This window comes from Triticum urartu, chromosome 4A (genome assembly GCF_056163025.1).
Source record: "Triticum urartu cultivar PI428250 chromosome 4A, HENAU_Tu73, whole genome shotgun sequence".
NCBI lineage: Eukaryota > Viridiplantae > Streptophyta > Magnoliopsida > Poales > Poaceae > Triticum > Triticum urartu.
In genome coordinates this window covers 43,163,416-43,181,804 of record NC_141876.1, presented here as the reverse complement: position 1 = coordinate 43,181,804, position 18,389 = coordinate 43,163,416, and the positions used below count along the sequence as shown (strand labels likewise).

At 45.5% G+C, this 18,389-nt stretch overlaps 2 protein-coding genes across 3 annotated transcripts; both read right to left on the bottom strand.

Moving 5' to 3' along the window:
* Positions 1-2,257: 2,257 nt before the first annotated feature.
* Positions 2,258-5,368, bottom strand: LOC147974680 (serine carboxypeptidase-like 16). Its single transcript, XM_087517685.1, has 14 exons — positions 5,109-5,368; positions 4,839-4,984; positions 4,638-4,714; positions 4,394-4,516; positions 4,194-4,296; positions 3,985-4,022; positions 3,791-3,892; positions 3,607-3,687; positions 3,373-3,525; positions 3,201-3,272; positions 2,947-3,065; positions 2,734-2,847; positions 2,587-2,632; positions 2,258-2,494 (listed from the first exon to the last, which is right to left on the bottom strand). The coding sequence occupies exons 1-14, from the start codon at positions 5,291-5,293 to the stop codon at positions 2,411-2,413; spliced, it is 1,443 nt and encodes a 480-aa protein (XP_087373811.1). The 5' UTR covers positions 5,294-5,368; the 3' UTR covers positions 2,258-2,410.
* A 4,362-nt stretch (positions 5,369-9,730) lies between these two features.
* On the bottom strand, positions 9,731-13,712 carry LOC147974679 (serine carboxypeptidase-like 13). Of its 2 annotated transcripts, XM_087517682.1 has the most exons (14): positions 13,367-13,694; positions 13,108-13,253; positions 12,922-12,998; positions 12,650-12,772; positions 12,434-12,536; positions 11,843-11,880; positions 11,618-11,719; positions 11,430-11,510; positions 11,194-11,346; positions 11,021-11,092; positions 10,767-10,885; positions 10,554-10,667; positions 10,399-10,444; positions 9,731-10,305 (listed from the first exon to the last, which is right to left on the bottom strand). In XM_087517682.1, exons 1-14 carry the CDS (start codon positions 13,534-13,536, stop codon positions 10,222-10,224), a joined length of 1,428 nt encoding a protein of 475 aa, XP_087373808.1. In that variant the 5' UTR covers positions 13,537-13,694; the 3' UTR covers positions 9,731-10,221. The 2 variants fall into 2 exon arrangements, with proteins under 2 accessions (XP_087373808.1, XP_087373807.1); XM_087517681.1 differs by having other exon boundaries at positions 9,731-10,444; positions 13,367-13,712.
* Between the last annotated feature and the right edge of the window lie 4,677 nt (positions 13,713-18,389).

The window sequence follows — 18,389 nt, the reverse complement described above, 5'->3', positions numbered from 1 at the left end:
CGAACGCGCTTTAGAAGCCAGACAAGATCGCTGCCGCGTGCCAATAGGGCTACTTGGAGGGCCACCTGCCTGTTTTTCTCCTGGTGCATCTGGAAAGAGTGGAACGATCAAATCTTTAATGCTAGAGCTTGCACGGCGTCCCAAGTGCACTCTAGAATCATAGACGAGGCCAGAGTGTGGGTACAGGCGGGTCTAGCCCCCATGGCCAGCTTTTTGAACCACCTTGAGTTGTGATCTTTGCCAGTGTTTATAGGCGAGGCTGCTGGCGCCTTGCATGGACTCTGTTCTTCTTTCCTTCCAGTTCCTTGTAACTGTTTTCTTCTACCGCTTCATTAATGAAAATCAGCAATCTGCTGCTTTTTCGTCAAAAAATGATCACAATAAGATTATCATTCAGGGATACACTCCCCCTGAACTTTGCAAGTACCAAAGTCGTTTCATACCAATTCCATTAATGATGTACTTGTGGAATAAAGAACTTGGTAATGACTTTTGTAAACAAATCAGCAAGATCATCACATGACTTTGTTTGCAAAATGTTTATCTCCCCAGTTTTCTGTAAGTCATGGGGATAAAATAATTTAGGAGAAATATGCTTTGTAATATTACTCTTTATATAAGCTGTTTGCATCTGTGTAATACATGCTTCATTATCTTCTTAGATAATAGTGTGTGATTCCAATGATCCAATCCCACTTGAACTTTCAATAAAGTTTATCATTCTACGAAGCCATACACATTCACATGAGGCTTCAAACAAAGCAATAATTTCAAAATGATTTGTGGACATAGCCACCGGAGTTTGTTTTGCCGACTTCCAAGGGAAGGTCGTACCTCCACTCAAAAAGATAAAACCAGTCTATGATCTAGCATTATGGGGATCAGATAGGTATCCAGCATCACAATATCCCACTATGGTCTTATCTTGATTTTTCTGATTGAACCAACCAACATCCTTGGTGCCTTGAAGATATCTCAAAATGTTCTTCACACCAACCCAATGCCTCTTTGTTGGTAATGCACTGAATCTAGCCAATAAATTTACTGCAAATGATAAATCAGGCCCGGTGCAGTTCGCTAGATACATTAGCGCTGAGGTAAGAAACTCGGGTCTTAATACCTCTTCATCATCACCCTTAGTCTAAATGGGTCTTTATCTCTATCAAAAGATCTAAAAATCATTGGTGTTTTCGATGAATATGCTTTATCCATATTAAATTTCTCAAGAATCTTTTGGATATAAGCAGACTGATGAACAAGTATTCCTGAAGGAAGATGTTCAAGTTGTAAGCCCGAACAAAATTTAGTCTTTCCTACATCTTTCATCTCGAACTCCGTCTTAAGATGATTACTTGCCTCATGTATTTCTTGTGTAGTCCCGATGATATTAAGATCATCCACATACATAGAAATAATGCAAAATCCATTTTTAGATTTCTTAATAAACACACATGAGCAATCATTATTATTTGAGTAACCCTTCTAAAGAAGAAATATACTTAGTCGGTTATTCCACATTCTTCCCGACTGCTTCAAGCCATACAATGACTTCTGAAGCTTTACGCAATACATGTTGCGGTTAGCCTTTGGATTCGGATGCTTCATTCCCTCATGAACTTTCATATAAATATCCGAATCCAGTGACCCATATAAATATGCAGTCACAACATCCATCGGCTGGATAGACAAATTCATTTCACTTCCAGTGATATTAAATATTAGAACGTTGTTCCACCCATAACATGAGAATATCTTTCATCATAATCGATGCCGGGTCTCTGTGTGAATCCCTGTGCTACAAGCCTCGCATTGTATCTCACCACCTCATTGTTCTCGTTCCTCTTACGAACGAAAACCCATTTTGCTCCCACAGGGAACACATGTTGAGGAGTGGGTATTACTGCAGAAAATATCCCTCTTTGTATGAGCGAGCACAATTCATCCTCAATTGATGCGTTCCATCTGGACCAGTCTGAGCGCTTCATGCACTCTGTCATGGACTTAGATTCGCAATCCAAATCGAGGCCTTCTGCAATTCTAGAGGATAAATAAGTGTCGACAATTGTAGTCTCTCTATTGTATGATTCTCCTAGATCAATATAGTTAATGGTTATCTCATCAATACCTTTTGTTCCTTCATGATTTCCCTCAATAATTGGATCAAGGTCTTCTGATATCCCAACACTAAAATTTGTGTGCACACTCGTGCTGGGTTCTGGATGTCCAACATCCTTCACGTGATTTTGGACAAAAAATGTGGTAAAGGAGTACCCAAGCCACAAATGTGGTGCTTTTGAGGAATTTACTCTTTCATATACATCACTATTGAGTGCATCTTTACAGGTGAAGATAAGCAAATTAAATATAAAAGGAATTGTGTTATGAGAGAAATTTTTGTGGGGTCAAAGCATTAGAGTTGCTTGTTGTCAAGCCACCTTCGGGCCATGGCAAAGCATTCTTCAGGCCGGTACTCTGGAGCAGTATGACCACCACCCTGTACAAACAAGTGATTATGAGCTCTATTACATCTACGATATAATGGTTTCATGGACAAAAAGCATGATCTAAAGAGGAAACGAAGATCACCTTTATTGTTGCAAATGTCAAATTGTTCGCATATGAGATGGTAAATCTGCAAAAAGAAATGATGTGTTGCTCATTAGAAAATATAATGCACGTGAAGCTCTTGTTCTGCATATGCTGAAGCGCAAAAAAGGAGTCAGGTGACTTAACCCTGCAGCCTGGCCGCCTAGATGCCATGCCCTCCAATCATCGACGATGGAGAAGTTCAAGGATCTTATCCATGCTTGCGTGCTGAGGTGAGGCACCTGGAGATCATGGTCTCCGCTGCGCTCACGTAGACACAAGGTATTGGTTACAAGGTCTGGAAAAAACAATTACCATACCAGCTACTATGAATAAGAAAAGTTGCTTAAATGCTCGTACCTGTACACGAGTGCACGGTAGCCTCTCTTGGTGAGATTAAGATGGTACGGTATGCTGCTTGGCATGTCCTGTGTGTAGGGGAGTTCTTTTTTGCATCTCACCCACTCACTAACTGTTCCCTATTGCGGAATTCGTTTTCGTCAATATTGTTCTTGGTGATTCAGACAATACTGTTTCTAGACTTCCATTGTTTTAACCCTAGATCTAGACGAATGCTCTGAAAGAAATTTGTGGCAAAACATAATGTGGCTTACCCCCTTGATACCGAGAGCATCTCTAGTCATCTTGTTGTTCATCCAAAAGTATGCCAGGTAGTAACCGTATGTCTGCAGTTTTGAAAGGCATTCTAGATGAGTTTTTGAATGAGAATAGTATCACAACCATCTTTTAATCAAACTGACAGTCCAGGGATAACAAAAGACTGACAAAACAATCGATGGTAGGTCGACCGGGCGCTTCATTTGGCTTGATTGATTCTTCTAGCAGAAATTTTCTTCTTGTAGCATCATCTATGGGCTTTGGCGTGGCGACGACACATTTTTTGTACAAGACGTGCCCATCTGCGATTTCAGAGATGAGCTGCAGCAAAAGGGATGCACATTAGCCCATGTTGAGAATAGCATTAAGTTCAGAAAAAAAATGTCAGCACATAAATCTTACACTGTCTACAGTTTCTAGCACCTCAGCACACAGTTGATTCTCGGGGATTACATAATTCCCTTTGCAGTTTTTCATTGCAGCCTTCCGGGAAGAAAAGGAAAACATGCTACAAATTCTTTAGATTGACACACAACACAAAAAATTATGGCCACACTTTTGTCAAAGCGAATGAATTTGGAATTACCTCATATATTTGGTCAGATATTATCCCAAAGCCATGAGCACCTTGTACTCGGAAATTTCTATCGAACTTTGGGTCTGTTATAGGATTGCCGACCAAATAGCCCTGGAAATAATTAATTGCATCAACACTCCTTGCCCTCCTTTCGCCATTGCAAGAATATATAACAAATGTTTGAAGGCTAGAGAATATCTTGCCTTGAGATTAATGAGAGGCTGCTCCCTTTTTTCAGTTCCTGGAGGATAGTACAAGCAAATTTAAAGAGTGCTTGGTGACTCGAAATATGTGTGAAAATGTATTTGCTTTTCTAGTTTCCTTGGCACAACTTGCCTTGCTCTGCTTTACAAACCTTGTAGAGAAGTGGTGTTATTAGGGATTATGTAGACTGTTGGGAAGAGAAAATTACCTTGTGAAATGTATGTTGCAATAAGTGGAATCACCTTTCCGGCGTATGAATCTCCTCCAAGGTAGAAAGGATTTGAAAGGTACTGCGGGTGATGAGTGAACCACTGCACATAAATCCAGGCATTGAACGGCCAGTAATAAACCCACAAAGCTCTTACTGAATTATTGACAGACAGGACACTGGGCGAGCTCGATCGTCACCTTGTTCAGGAATCTTTGGACTTGCAGAGACGACGAGTAGTCTCCGACGTCGCAGCCTTTGGGGTCACGAGCATACGAGAAGCCCGAGCAGACCGGCGAATCGAGGAAGATGATGCTCGCCATCTGATGATCGCCGCTGTCAGTAAACCACGAAGCTAAAAATGCTTCCTCTGTTCCTGAGAGTATAAACGAGGAACAGAGGAAGAAGAAACAAGGCTCAGCAATCAGCGTCGTTCGGTCTCACCTTGGTCCATGACAGCGGGTTCTGTACCAGCCGCGGCAAAACTCCAGTGTACGGCGCTAGCACATACTTCACGGGACCTGCGGTTGGTGCAAGACGGCCATGGATCAACTCATGGATGGGTCTCATGGATTAGCCGCGGAGGTAGTATTAATTTGCAGTGGAAAACCGGACCGGCCGGCGAGCGGCAAGAGGTGGACTGACCAACTTCGAAGGCGAAGCCGCTGAAGCCCGAGCAGCGAGGCCCGCCGGTGAGCCACAGGATGACGGGGTCCGTGCCGGGGCTCCTCTCCGACTCGACGAAGTAGTAGAAGAGCTCCGTCCCGGTCTCCTCCTCCACGCCAACGTATCTGCAACGCACGGCATGCAACTCCGGCCGGCCATGAGAAACTCTCGCGCCCAGTTCAAGATGTCGAACCAACAACGACGCACTAGAGCGCGGTGGGCGCACCATGCACATGCCAATATGCTTACCCGGTTTCGAGGTAGAAGGGGAGAGGGCCATCGAATCCTGGCAGGTGGGTGACCACCGTCGACGCCGACGCCGACGCCGAGCACGAGCACGAGAGCAGCACAAGCAGGAGGCCGGGAACGAGGTGCAGCACCAGCAAGTGGTGGCGTCGCCCGGCGGTGGGCGTCCGAAGAAGCTTGACGGGCATATTGCTATTCCTGCTTGCTTGCTTGCTTTTTCGTGTGCTTGCTTCTAGTTGTAGGCACCGACTTCGTTTATAGTACAACTCCAGCAGTGCTGCTCGCGTCGAATTAAATGTAGGAGTACTATAGATTACAGTGATTTGACTTTCCAGGTGCAGTGGAAATGTTATTGACGGATCACCTACTCACTTATTGTTTGGCACTCGTGCATTTATGTCCTCAATAATTGACTGATCCCACTGGGGTTTAAGTCCTACATTTGACATTAGTGCTCGTATTTTTCTAAATCTATTTTACTTTTCCCGGCGATGCTAGTTTAGCAGGGGAAAAGATGTCTCCGTTGACTACGAAGGCACCTGTGATGACTTCTTTAATCTTAAAATGTGATGCCGGCTCAATATCTCATAGATGCTCATAGAAATAGATGTACGCGCGTGCTACATATGTGTGTGTATGTGCATTTGTACGAGTGTGCGGTTTTTCTTTGACGAAAAGGTCTTCATGACTAGCTTTATTAATTCAAATAACAGTTACAACATCTGCTAAAAATCTAGCAATAAAACTAGAAGGTGTGTCCAACCACAGATTAGGAGGATCAACACGGTCCTGTTGGGCTAGCACATGCACTACCATGTTAGATTTTCTATTACAATGCTTGATTAAGACCTTTCCGAAAACTTCCATATATAAGGCTACGACAAATATCAAGTAAATGGCCAGCTATCATAGAATGACCAGAGTTCGTGTTTAGAGATTCCACCACGGTTAAACTGTCCATCTGCACCAGGAGCGAATTAATGCCAAGATTTGCCACTAATTTCAGGTCCTCTGCTAGAGCCGCTGCTTCCGCTGCTTCAATATCTGCAGCATGCTCCAGTTTTGCGGTAGAAGCACCTACGACTACGAACGCCTCCAGTTTTGCGGTACGAGTGTCTGCGTTTGTGTTAAAAGAGGCTAAGGAATAAGAAGCTGAACAGGCCCCTAAGGCCCCAACGGTGATAACGAATGCACACGAAATAAGCTGATGTTCGCGTACATCTTTTTTACTCCACGTCTCATATTTTCACACCGTGCACGAGGCCACGAGGGGACTATTTTTTTTAACCGGAACGGCAGGAGCTCTGCCTTTTCATTATAGTAGAGGGAAAGAATGTACAAGACTGCCGGAGCAGCAGCCGGAAAGGATTACATCAAGAAAGAAAAAAAGGGAAAAAATGATGAAGCCAAAGGCATCCAACCATGCCACTCTCAGGCTACTATTCCCCTGCCTCCTTAAGGAGGCCGAACGCATCTCTTGCAAGTAGCAGCACAGCAGAAGTAGAGCAGGACGAGGCCCAAAAATTAATGAAGGAGTCCATTAGCATGGGAGTGTTTATATTCCTCAACCCTCTCATCCAAGCGCCATTGGACAAAGCTTCACAAACAGACAGCTTTTTAGATTTGGCCAGCTTGAACAGATCAGGAGCAATCTCCTTGGGGGCATGTCCCTTCAACCATCTATGGTTCCAAAAACTTGTGCTTCGACCATCACCCACAGAGATGGTAGTACATACCGCAAAAAGATTCAGGTCAGCCTGCTCGCAAGGCATCGGAGTCCCCTTCCAGGGTCTATCCACATCATCCCATTCATACCATGGCCAGCGAAGACGAAGAGCCCTTCCAAAGGCATGAATATCTTTGATGCCTAGGCCACCCACATTCTTGGGCGCGCAAATCCTTCTCCAATTAACGAGACATTTTCCACCATGTGCCTCCTCATCAGCATTCCAAAGGAAATTGCGCCTTAACTTGTCAAATTTCTTAGTGAACCAACCATTTGGAGCAAAAACAGTGAGGAAAAAGGTGATGGTTGTCGTGAGGACAGAGTTGATCAAGTCAAGGCGGTCGGTCCGGTTCAGAAGCTTCCCCTTCCAGCAACTTAACCTTGCAGCCCCCTTTTCAAGGAAAGACTGTAAATCAATCCTTCTCAACTTCTTGAAAGAGAGGGGGAGCCCAAGATATTTTCAAGGGAATGATCCAACAGCGCCACTGAACCCAGCAAGGCCATTCTGCACAGAATCTTGCTGGCAACGAATGGGATAGACAACACATTTTGCCGGGTTAATTTTGAGGCCCGAGATAGAGCCGAACACCTCCAGAATCTTGAGGATAGCATCAAGCTGGGAGCGATCCAGAGAGGCAAAGATGGCAGCATCGTCAGCATATAAGCTTGTTCTCATCCTAATGACATTTCGAGGAATGGGCTCTAGAATGCCATGACTGGTGGCGCACTCAAACATCCTCAGAAGGGGATTCATGGCCAGAATGAAGAGCATTGGAGATAGCGGATCTCCTTGTCGCAGTCCCTTTTCCACGCATGCTTGAGATAGTGGGAAAATGCTTATTGTCAGCTCTAGGGTCCAATGGCTTGAGTTGAATAGAGACACGATTTCTATATAACAAAACTGATGATGTGGCGATTTACATGGCATTTGATATATGCGTGTGACTTAGATCAGAGCGAGTGGGTGTGAACTGGCAGGAAAAAAATATGTTTTCTGTTTTTTTTCGTTCGTGAGAGCCACGGTTTTGCTTCCGCGAGAAGCAGGGTTGTGCTTTCGTGCTTCCATATATTTGGGTTTTCAAATTTTTAAAAAGTCATATATTTTAAACCGTGCTTTAGAATTTAGATCTGTTTTCACTATTGGAATCCTCGCGACGAGATCTTTGAAACTAGATCCCGCATGGGTATGTTTTGACGAATTTTTTTTATGCCAACTTTGATGCTATATTGTGCAACTCTATTATTGTATTGTGCAACTTTATTACTACATCGTGCAACTTTTTTCCAAAACTAATGTTTGGAGCTGCACCTTCGTATGAGGTTGCAACCTAGCAACCACGACAACTTTGATGTGCAACTAGTCTATTGCCTCGATGAAAGTCGATGTGCAACCTTCTCTTATAATGTAGTCTAGTTGCACACAAATTGATATTTAGTTGGCTTGTAATGTAGTTTAGTTGCACACACATTGATGTTTAGTTGGCTTGTAATGTAGTCTAGTTGCACACATATTGATATTTAGTTGGCTTGTAATGTAGTCTAGTTGCACATATATTGATGTTGAGTTGGCATGACTTTTTTGGCACACACACATATGCTCAGTTGGCGCGGCAATCTAGTCTAGTTACACACATTGATATTTAGTTGGCAGGAGGACTAGTTCGTCGAAACATCTCCATGCGGGATCTAGTTTCGAAGAGCACGTCGCGAGGATTTCAGCGGTAAAAATGAATCTTAATTCCGACATGCGGATTAAAAGTTATGTTTTTTTAGTTTTTAAAACCACGAATTAAATACACCAAAGAATAAAACGCATGCACTGAAATGATGTCTGTGCAGATATTTAAAGACCAGGTGAAAAGTTTTCTTAATTAGGATGATTAATTAAAAAAGGAACACAAAATTTCCAGTTTAGGGCGGCCGCTCGCGTAGGCTAAGCGAGCAGCCGGCCGCTCGCTAGACTTGGCCAAGAAAAAATGACGGTGTGGACCATTTTGTCACAAAAAAGCATGCGTGATCGGCTCACATTTTCACACCGCGCACGAGGGTGACGTCCACGCTATATCGCTCCCAAACTGCTACTCATCCATGTTCCACGGATGCTTAAGATAGTGCAAAAATGAGTTCAATAGAGATGCGTCTCCGTCAGCGTGCAAGGCGTGCATGTATAATAAGTATAACAAAACCGATGATATAGCGGTATGCATGTCATTTTTTTGAGTCGACTTGCATGGAATTTGATATATGCGTACGACGAGTAGATCAGAGGTAATCCAACCGACGTAACAAAGATTAAGAAAAACGGAGACATGATAGAGTATCGTTGCGCTTTGCATGATCCTCTAGTGCGTCCTTGTTGGTTAGACCACTTGACTCCGGCATTGAGAAAGTCGCGCCATTTTAACGACGCTGGCAGTGCTGCTCACCCGTTTTTGAGGTAGAAGGGCAGAGGGCCACCGTTGAAGGCCATGCCGAGCGCGAGAGTGGCAGAAGCAGCAGAAGGCTGGGAACAAGATGCAGCAGCAGCAACGGCAAGGGGTGGTGTTGACCAGCGGTACGTGCCGGGCAAGCTCCAAGGACATTTTCTTAGTTTCTTCCTCGTCTGCCCAGGCAGAGGCAGACACAATGCTTTTGCTTCTCGCTTTGAATTGGATCCGATCTGTTAATTAGTGGTTGGACGTCCTAGTTGAAGAGCTTTGAATGATTTCAGCTTCTTTTAAATCACACAGTAATACTATTATTGAGTACACTGTATTTAAGTTTAACAATGCTAGGTGAAATCAATCGTGGGTGTCAACGAATTTGCTTACAGAAAAAAAAGAAAAAAAATCGGGTGCCATTATTTGCCAACGGCAGAACTTCCATAACATTACCACAAACCCTATGAAATGTGACCAAATGATAAAAAGTCAGACTTTAAGAAGAAAATTATCGCACATGTGCAGATGTTGATGAGTTCAGCCAACACGAGAATTTCCTTCCCGAAAGCAGGCTTCAAGCCAACACCTTCAACAAGGATAACACACGCACATCGACATTATTGGATCTAATCAGAGAGATGAGACGAGAGCATGGGTTTACACACTAAATACGTGCATACCACTTCCTGCAACCTCTCGAAATGATTTCACACGCCGATTTCACCCGTTTGGCTTGCCATAAAGGCATGGTTGAGTAGAAGTAAGTGATCTTAAGGGAATTGTATCTATTCCCCACACAAGAACATTCTTGCAGTGAAGAGAAAAAGAATAGCGTTTGATGTACTACCTCCGGCTCAAAATGTAAGACGTTTTTGTGGAAGTACTATTGAGTGCATCATTAGAGGTGGAGAGATGCAAATTAAATATACAAGGATTTGTGTTAAGAGAGAAAAAATGTGGGGTAAAAGCATCAGAGTGGCTCATTGTCAAGCCACCTTCGAGCCATGGCAAAGCTTTCTTGAGGTTGGTACTCTGGAGCGGTATGACCACCACCCTGCACAAACAAGCGATTATGAGCTCTATTACAGCTACCACAGAACAGTTCCGTGGACAAAAACAAATGATCTAAAGAGGAATACAAGATCACCTTTACTGTTGCAAATGTCAAATTGTTCGCATATGCGACGGTAAATCTGCAAAATAGAAACGGTATGTTGCTCATAAGAAAAGATAATGCACATGTCATGAAGCTCTTGTTTGTGCATGCTGAAGTGCAAAAAAAAGGGAGTCCGATGAATTAACCCTGCAGCTTGGCCGTCGAGATGCCATGCCCTCCAGTCATCGATGATGGAGAAATTCAAGGATCTTATCCATGCCTGCGTGCTGAGCTGAGGCACCAGGAGATCATGGTCTCCGCTGAGCCCACGCAGACACAAGGTGTTGGTTACAAGGTCTGGAAAAAACAATCACCATACCAGCTACTATGAATAAGAAAAGTCGCTTCAATGCTCGCACCTGTACACGAGTGCACGGTAACCTCTCGTGGTGAGATTAAGATGGTACAATATGCTGCTTGGCATGTCATGTGTGTAGGGGAATTCTTTATTGCATCTCACCCACTCGCCAACTGTTCCCTATTGCCGAATTCGTTTTCGTAAATATTGTTCTCAGTGATTCAGACGATACTACTTCTAGACTTCCAATGTTGTAACCCTAGATCTAGGCGAATACTCTGAAAGAAATTTGTGGCAAAACATAACGTGGCTTACCCATTTGATACCGAGAGCATCTCTAGTCATCTTGTTGTTCATCCAGAAGTATGCCAGGTAGTAACCGTATGTCTGCAGTTTTGAAAGGCATTCCAGATGAGTTTTTTGAATGAGAATAGTGTCACAACCATCTTATAATCAAACTGACACTCCAAGGATAACGAAAGACTGACAAAACAATCGACGGTAGGTCGGCCGGGCGCGTCATTTGGCTCGATTGATTCTTCTAGCAGAAATTTTCTTCTTGTAGCGTCGTCTATGGGCTTTGGCGTGGTGAAGTCACATTTTTTGTACAAGACGTGTCCATCTGCGATTTCAGAGATGAGCTGCAGCAAAAAAGGGATGCACATTAGCCCATGTCGAGAATAGCATTAAGTTCAGAAAAAAAATGTCAGCACATAAATCTTACACTGTCTACAGTTTCTAGCACCTCAGCACACAGTTGATTCTGTGGGATCACATAATTCCCCTTGCAGTTTTTCATTGCAGCCTTCCGGGAAGAAAAGGAAAACATGGTACAAATTCTTTAGATCGACACACAACAAAAAAAGAAAATTATGGCGGCACTTTTGTCGAGGCGAATGAATTTGGAATTACCTCATATATTTGGTCAGATACTATCCCAAAGCCATGAGCCCCTTCAACTCGGAAATTTGTATCAAACTTTGGGTCTGCTACAGGATTACCGATCAGGTAGCCCTAGAAATAATTAAGTGCATTAACACAAGAAAGAAGGAGAAATGTTATGACGATCCTACACTCCTTCCCCTCATTTCGCCATTGCAAGAATAACAAAAGTTTGAAGGCTAGAAAATAGCTTGCCTTGAGATTAATGAGAGGCTGGTCCCTTTTTTCAGTTCCTGGAGCATCGTAGAAGCAAATTGAAAGAGTGCTTGGTGACTCGAAATATGTGTGAAAATGCATTTGCTTTTCTAGTTTCCTTGGCACAACTAACTGTACCTACTACTTTACCAACCTTATAAAGAGGTCGTAGAATGCATCAAGTGGTGTTATTAGGTTTAGTTTGTCTAATTCACATCTAGATGTTTTTTAAAGATGTCATATCTAAGCTCCCACAAATAGATAATGCAGCAATAAGAAATAAAAAAATAGACCACAAACAGAGTGAACATCAGTTTAGATGTGACATAATTATGTCACATCTAGATGTGTCCTAGACAGACCCTATTAGGTTTTTGTGTCTGTCTAGGACACATCTAGATGTGACATAACTATGTCACATCTAACCTGATCTCCACTATGTTTGTGGTCTATTTCTTTTCCCCGGCTTTTTTTCATTATCCTTGTTGCTGCCTTATTTGTGAGAGGTTAGATGTGACATCGTTAGAAAATATCTAGATGTGAATTAGACAAACTGATTAGGTTTATGTAGTGTTTGGAAGAGAAAATTACCTTGTGAAATGTATTGTGCCATAAGTGGAATCACCTTTCCAGCGTACGACTCTCCTCCAAGATAGAAAGGATTTGAAAGGTACTGTGGGTGATCTGTGAACCACTGCACGCATAGACGACAACCAGGCATTGATCGGTGAGTAATAAACCCACAAAGCTCTTGTGCATACATAGTAGTGAATTATTGACAAGGCACTGGGCCAGCTCGATCGTCACCTTATTCAGAAATCTTTGGACTTGCAGAGAGGAGGAGTAATCTCCGACATCGCAGCCTTTGGGGTCACGAGCATATGAGAAGCCCGAGCAGGCCGGCGAATCCAGGAAAATGATGCTCGCCATCTGATGATTGCCATCTTCAGTAAACCAGAAAGCTCTCTCTTTCTTTTTCGAATGTAAACCACAAAGCTCTACTTATATTGGAAGGAAGAAGAAACACGCTGGGCAAAATCAGTTGAGCGCCATGGTTGATGAGCGTCGGTCGGTCTCACCTTGGTCCATGAGAGCGGGTTATGTACCAGCTGCGGCAAACCGCCGGTGTAGGGCGCCAGCACATACTTTACTGGACCTGCGGCGCAAGACGACGATGGATCATGGATGCATATCGAGCAGCTGCAGAGATATATACTTGCAGTGGAAAACAGGACCAGCCGGGAGCGGCTATTTGGGGGACTGACCAACTTCGAAGGCGAAGCCGGTGAAGCCCGAGCAGCGAGCCCCGCCGGTGAGCCACAGGATGACGGGGTCGGTGCCGGGGCTCCGCTCCGACTCGGCGAAGTAGTAGAAGAGCTCCGTCCCGGTCTCCTCCTCCACGCCCACGTATCTGCAAGGCACGGCATGCAACTCCTAGATCAAAACCATTTCAAGGTCGAACCACCAACAACGACGGACCAGAGCGCTGTAGGTGCACACCATGCATATGCCGATGATGCTTACCCGGTTTCGAGGTAGAAGGGGAGAGGGCCATCGAATCCTGGCAGGTGGGTGACCACCGTCGACGCCGACGCCGAGCACGAGAGCAGCACAAGCAGGAGGCCGGGAACGAGCTGCAGCAGGGGCTGGTGGTGTTGCCCGGCGGTAGGCGTCCGGAGAAGCTTGACGGACATATTGTTAATCTTGCTTGCTTGCTTTTTCGTGTGCTAGATTGTAGCAGTTGGGCACGGACTTCGTTCATATGTAGTAGTACAACTCTAGAAGTGCTGCCTGCGTCGATTTAAATGTAGGAGTACTAGATTACAGTGATTTGACCTGATTTCAGGTGGAGTGGAATGTGATTGACGGATCACCTACTCCAGTTATTTTTTGTCATGTCACAAGAAAAATTGACGGTGTGGATCATGTTGTCACCAAGAAAGCATGATTGGGTTCTCCATCGAGATCTAAGCTTTGAACATGGAACCAGATGTTTAGGTTCTCTGTGATGAAACGAGCGCATCATAGTTCAACTCCTACACTTGGCACTAGTGCTCGTGTTTTTCTGACTTTATTTCTGTCTTTTCGCTGATGTCCATTCAGTGTAAGAGGAGACATTCATCTTGACCATGGAGAGGTCTGTGTGACTTCTTCAATTTGAAGATGTGATGCGGCTCAATATCTCATAGATGCTCATAGATGTAGAGTTTATCGGTGTCAGCGTATGAGTGTCACGTCTATGTTTGTATTGCGTTAAAAAAACTACGAAATGGGCTGAGCGTATAGATAATAAATGTACTCTCTACAAAGAAATGTAAGAGCTTTTAGATCACTAAGAGGGAGCATGAAATGAGCTGAAGTTTGCGCACATCCTTTTTACTGCTCTGGGTCTCATATTTCCACACCGCGCAGGAGGAGACTCGAGGATGGCTGGCGTGCAAGCAACTATATCTCCCAATTGTTATTCATCCACTTGTTCCATGCATGCTTAAGATTGTGCAGAGATGCCTATTGTCAGCTCTAGGGTCCAATGACATATTGTCAGCTCTAGGGTCCAATGACATGAGTTGAATGGGGATATGTATCTGTCAGCGTGCAAGGCGCGCATGTATAACAAAACAAAACCGATGATGTAACGATTTGCATGGCATTTGATATATGCGTGTGACTAGATCAGAGATCAGAGGTGATCCAATCTGACGTAATTAAGGCAAAAATAAACAACGGAGACATGGTAAAGCACCATCGCGCTTTGCATGATCCTTGTCCCAGCGAGATAAATCAACTATCACCAATTTAGTCCAGTTTCTGGATTATTACATTTTTGCTTCCTTGTATTTGGTTGATCGAATCCGCAGTTGCATGGCCGTGCCTTACCGTACGTATTGTCACGGTCACTCGCCTGATCAGGCTCGGCTAGTGAGATGTCATCGAATTCTCATGACAACAAACTCTGTTTTCTAACTACTTTTTCCATCACAAAATAATCTTATATTATGAGACAGAGGGGTACTAGCCGGTGATAGGTCTCTTCCATCATTGACTCAATGTCCTTCAGTGAATCTATGCGCGTTCATACCGGTTCCGGGTGGAGTGTTCAAGTGTATGAAGTGACAATTCTCACGCAACATCAACACATGATGAATCAAACTCCTGAATTCTTCTCTTGTTTGTTCATCTTGTATGGTTTTTCTGCTTCGCAAGTATTACTATTCTTGCCCAGAATCCACCAATTTAAGTAGCACTGAGGCAGGATTTTCAGGCCTGCCGCCTCGTATGTGCCTTGCCCTATCTACCTTTTCAACCCAGTCTGCCTGCACCGGACTGTTTAGGCCGTTGGAGGCCTTGGGATGAATAAACGAACAACTCAGCCCACCTGGTGCAAGCTGTGAATGGCTTAACTTGCGTACTGATTTCAAGAGGAGGCTAAGTTATGTACGTACTATAAATGCAGCTGGGGTGTTAACTTGTGTACGTGCTATAAAAGCACACAAAAAATCCGGAGTGCCTTCAACATCTTTTGCCGCACTTCCTCAAGCTTCAGGCTATGGGGATAATTTTATTATGTTGGGGATGCTTTGTACTTTTCGATGCTCGCACCTGTACACAAGTGCATGGTAGCCTCTTTTGGTGAGATTAAGATGGTACAGTATGCTGCTTGGCATGTCCTGTGTGTAGGGGAGTTCTTTTTTGCATCTCACCCACTCGTCAATTGTTCCCTATTGCTGAATTCATATTCATCAATATTGTTCTCAGTGATTCAGACAATACTGCTTCTAGACTTCCAATGTTTTAACCCTAGATTTAGGCAAATACTTTGAAAGAAATTTTTGACAAAACATAACGTGGCTTACCCCCTTGACCCCGAGAGCATCTCTAGTCATCTTGTTCATCCAGAAGTATGCCAGGTGTAGAAAGGATATGTGGTGCAACTCATTGTATTTCATGGAGTAGGTCACAATATATACACAGGATGTCTTGCGTGACAAGGAAACTGGTCCTACCATATCTCTACGAGTCAACTATACAAGGCTAGAGAAGATAGGAATAGTAATACAATTATGTCACGTTCAACACCCCCCCCCACCCCGCAGTCGAAGCGTCGGCGTCAGCAATACAAAGACTGGAAGGGAACTCCTGGGATGCAGTGGTTGGAAGCCCCTTGGTCATAATGTCGCCAAACTGTTGGGTGGTCGGTACATGAAGAACACGGAGCTGACCCAACTGAACCTTCTCACGTACGAAATGAACATCAAGTTCAATGTGCATGGTGTGCTTATGCTGCACCGGATTGGCCGCAAGATAGGTGGCCGAAACATTATCACAAAACCACCGTAGCTTTCGGGATCGAGACCCGAAGTTCGCCAAGTAGTTGACGTAGCCAACATGTCTCGGCAACAACGTTGGCAACGGCATGGTACTCAGCTTCAGCACTCGAGCGGGAGACGGTGGGCTGCCTCTTAGAGGACCATGAGATGGGAGAGTCGCCGACCGGGAGAGCAGGCAGACATCATCAGGCCGAGTGAGATCAACAAAACCAGCTAGCTGCTGACAAAGAACACGCTCCTGAAGGTGACCGTAGAGGAAGACGTTGTTGATGTCAAGCTGATGAACTGGCCAATGTCGAGAGGCGGCGAGCTGAAGAACGACACGAATTGTGGCGGGTTTAACAACCAGGGAGAATGTCTCTGAGAAGTCAATGCCAGCATGTTGTGCAAATCCGCGAACCACCCAACGAGCCTTGTACATGTCCAGAGTGCCATCCGGTAGAAGTTTATGCCGAAATACCCATTTACCGGTGATGATGTTGGCGCTGGGGGGCGAGGGACCAACGTCCAGGTCCTGTTCGCGACAAGAGCATCATAGCGCGCATGGCCATGAGCCAGTGCGGGTCACTCAATGCAGAGCGCACCGAGCGCGGTATCGGAGAGATGACCGTGACACTGAGGTTGTGGTAGCGTGGGTTCGGCTGATGAATCCCGTCCTTAGCATGCGTCACCATAGAGTGATGAGGTGGCAGAGGCGGGAGGCGAGGCCGTCGTCGAGGCGGAGCGACAGCCACAGCCGCGGGTGCAGACGACGTTGAAGACGAAGCCGCAGAGGGGTCCGCGGGCGACGAGGCGGCGGCCACAGAAGGCGGCGGCGACGAGACCGCGGGTGAGGCCGCGGGGGCGACCGCGGGAGAGGCCGCGGGTGAGACCACGGAAGGCGGTGACGACGAAGCCATGGGTGGCGAAGCTGGGCCTGCGGGTGAGACCGCAGGCGGAGACGATGAGCCGGCAGGCGAGGCAGCAGCCGACATAGAAGGCACCGGAGACACAGCCGGGAGCAACGCCGTGGCCGGAGAGACGGCCGAGGGCCGAAACGGAGATGGCCATGAGGATGCCAACAGTCCTGCGTGAGCTGGTGCTGAAACCAGCGGAGACGAGACCGGCTCCTCCTGAGCCGATGGAGTCGAGGTCGGGTAGGCCGTAGCCGGCGATAGAGCCGGACGGGCCGCCGAAGTGGCAGGCAGCTGCGGAGCACCGCATTAAGAGTGCGGAGAACATGTTCGGCACGACCATTTTGTTGGGAGGTGTATGGACATGTAAGGCGGAAAACAATGCCATGAGTGGATAGAAGATGGCGAATGGCGAGATTATCAAATTCTTTTCCGTTATCCGTTTGAAGGTGAGCAATGGTGCGATGTAAGTGGGTGTGCACATAAGCATAAAAGGAGTGGAGGGTGGAGGCAACGTCAGATTTGCGGCGTAGCGAAAAAGTCCAAGTGAAGTGAGAAAAATCATCTAAAATCACAAGATAATATGACAAGCCCGAATTGCTATGCACTGGAGATGTCCAAACATCACAATGAATAACATCAAAAGGAAAAGTAGCTATTGATGTAGATGAAGGAAACAGTAAACAAACGTGTTTTCCGATGCGGCAAGCATGACATGTATGAGCCGCCGATTTATTACTTGAAAAGGAAAAGGTGCTCAAAATTTTGTGAAGAGTGTCGGCGCCGGGATGACCAAGTCGAGCGTGCCAAAGCAAGACATCAGCATGGAGAGCAATCGGACCGCCACTCGTCGTAGGACCACATGGGTAGAGATCGTCGGGGGAATCACATCGGTGGAGAACCCACCGGGAGCGAGCATCCTTGACAGAGAAACCAAGAGCGTCAAACTCAATAGTGACAAGATTTTCATGAGTAAGAGTACGAACAGAGCATAGGTTTTTGATTAAGGATGATGAAACAAGCACATTATTTAGAGTTAAAGATGAAGAGGGAAATGGAAGGGAGGACGAACCGTGATGAGTGTTGGGAAGAGAGGAGCCATCACCAACCACGATACGAGAGTTAAAGGGATCGGGGGAGGCACGGGAGAGGATACCGGGGTTGGAGGCCATGTGAGCAGCGGCGCCGGTGTCCATGTACCAATTGCCGCCTCCGTTGTAGGTGCTCGGCGAGGGTGCAACATGAAGAGCGGAGAGGAGCGTCGGGTCGTAGACCGGAGGGGAGCCACCATATGCGTCGTAGCCCGGAGGACCGCCGTAGGCCGAG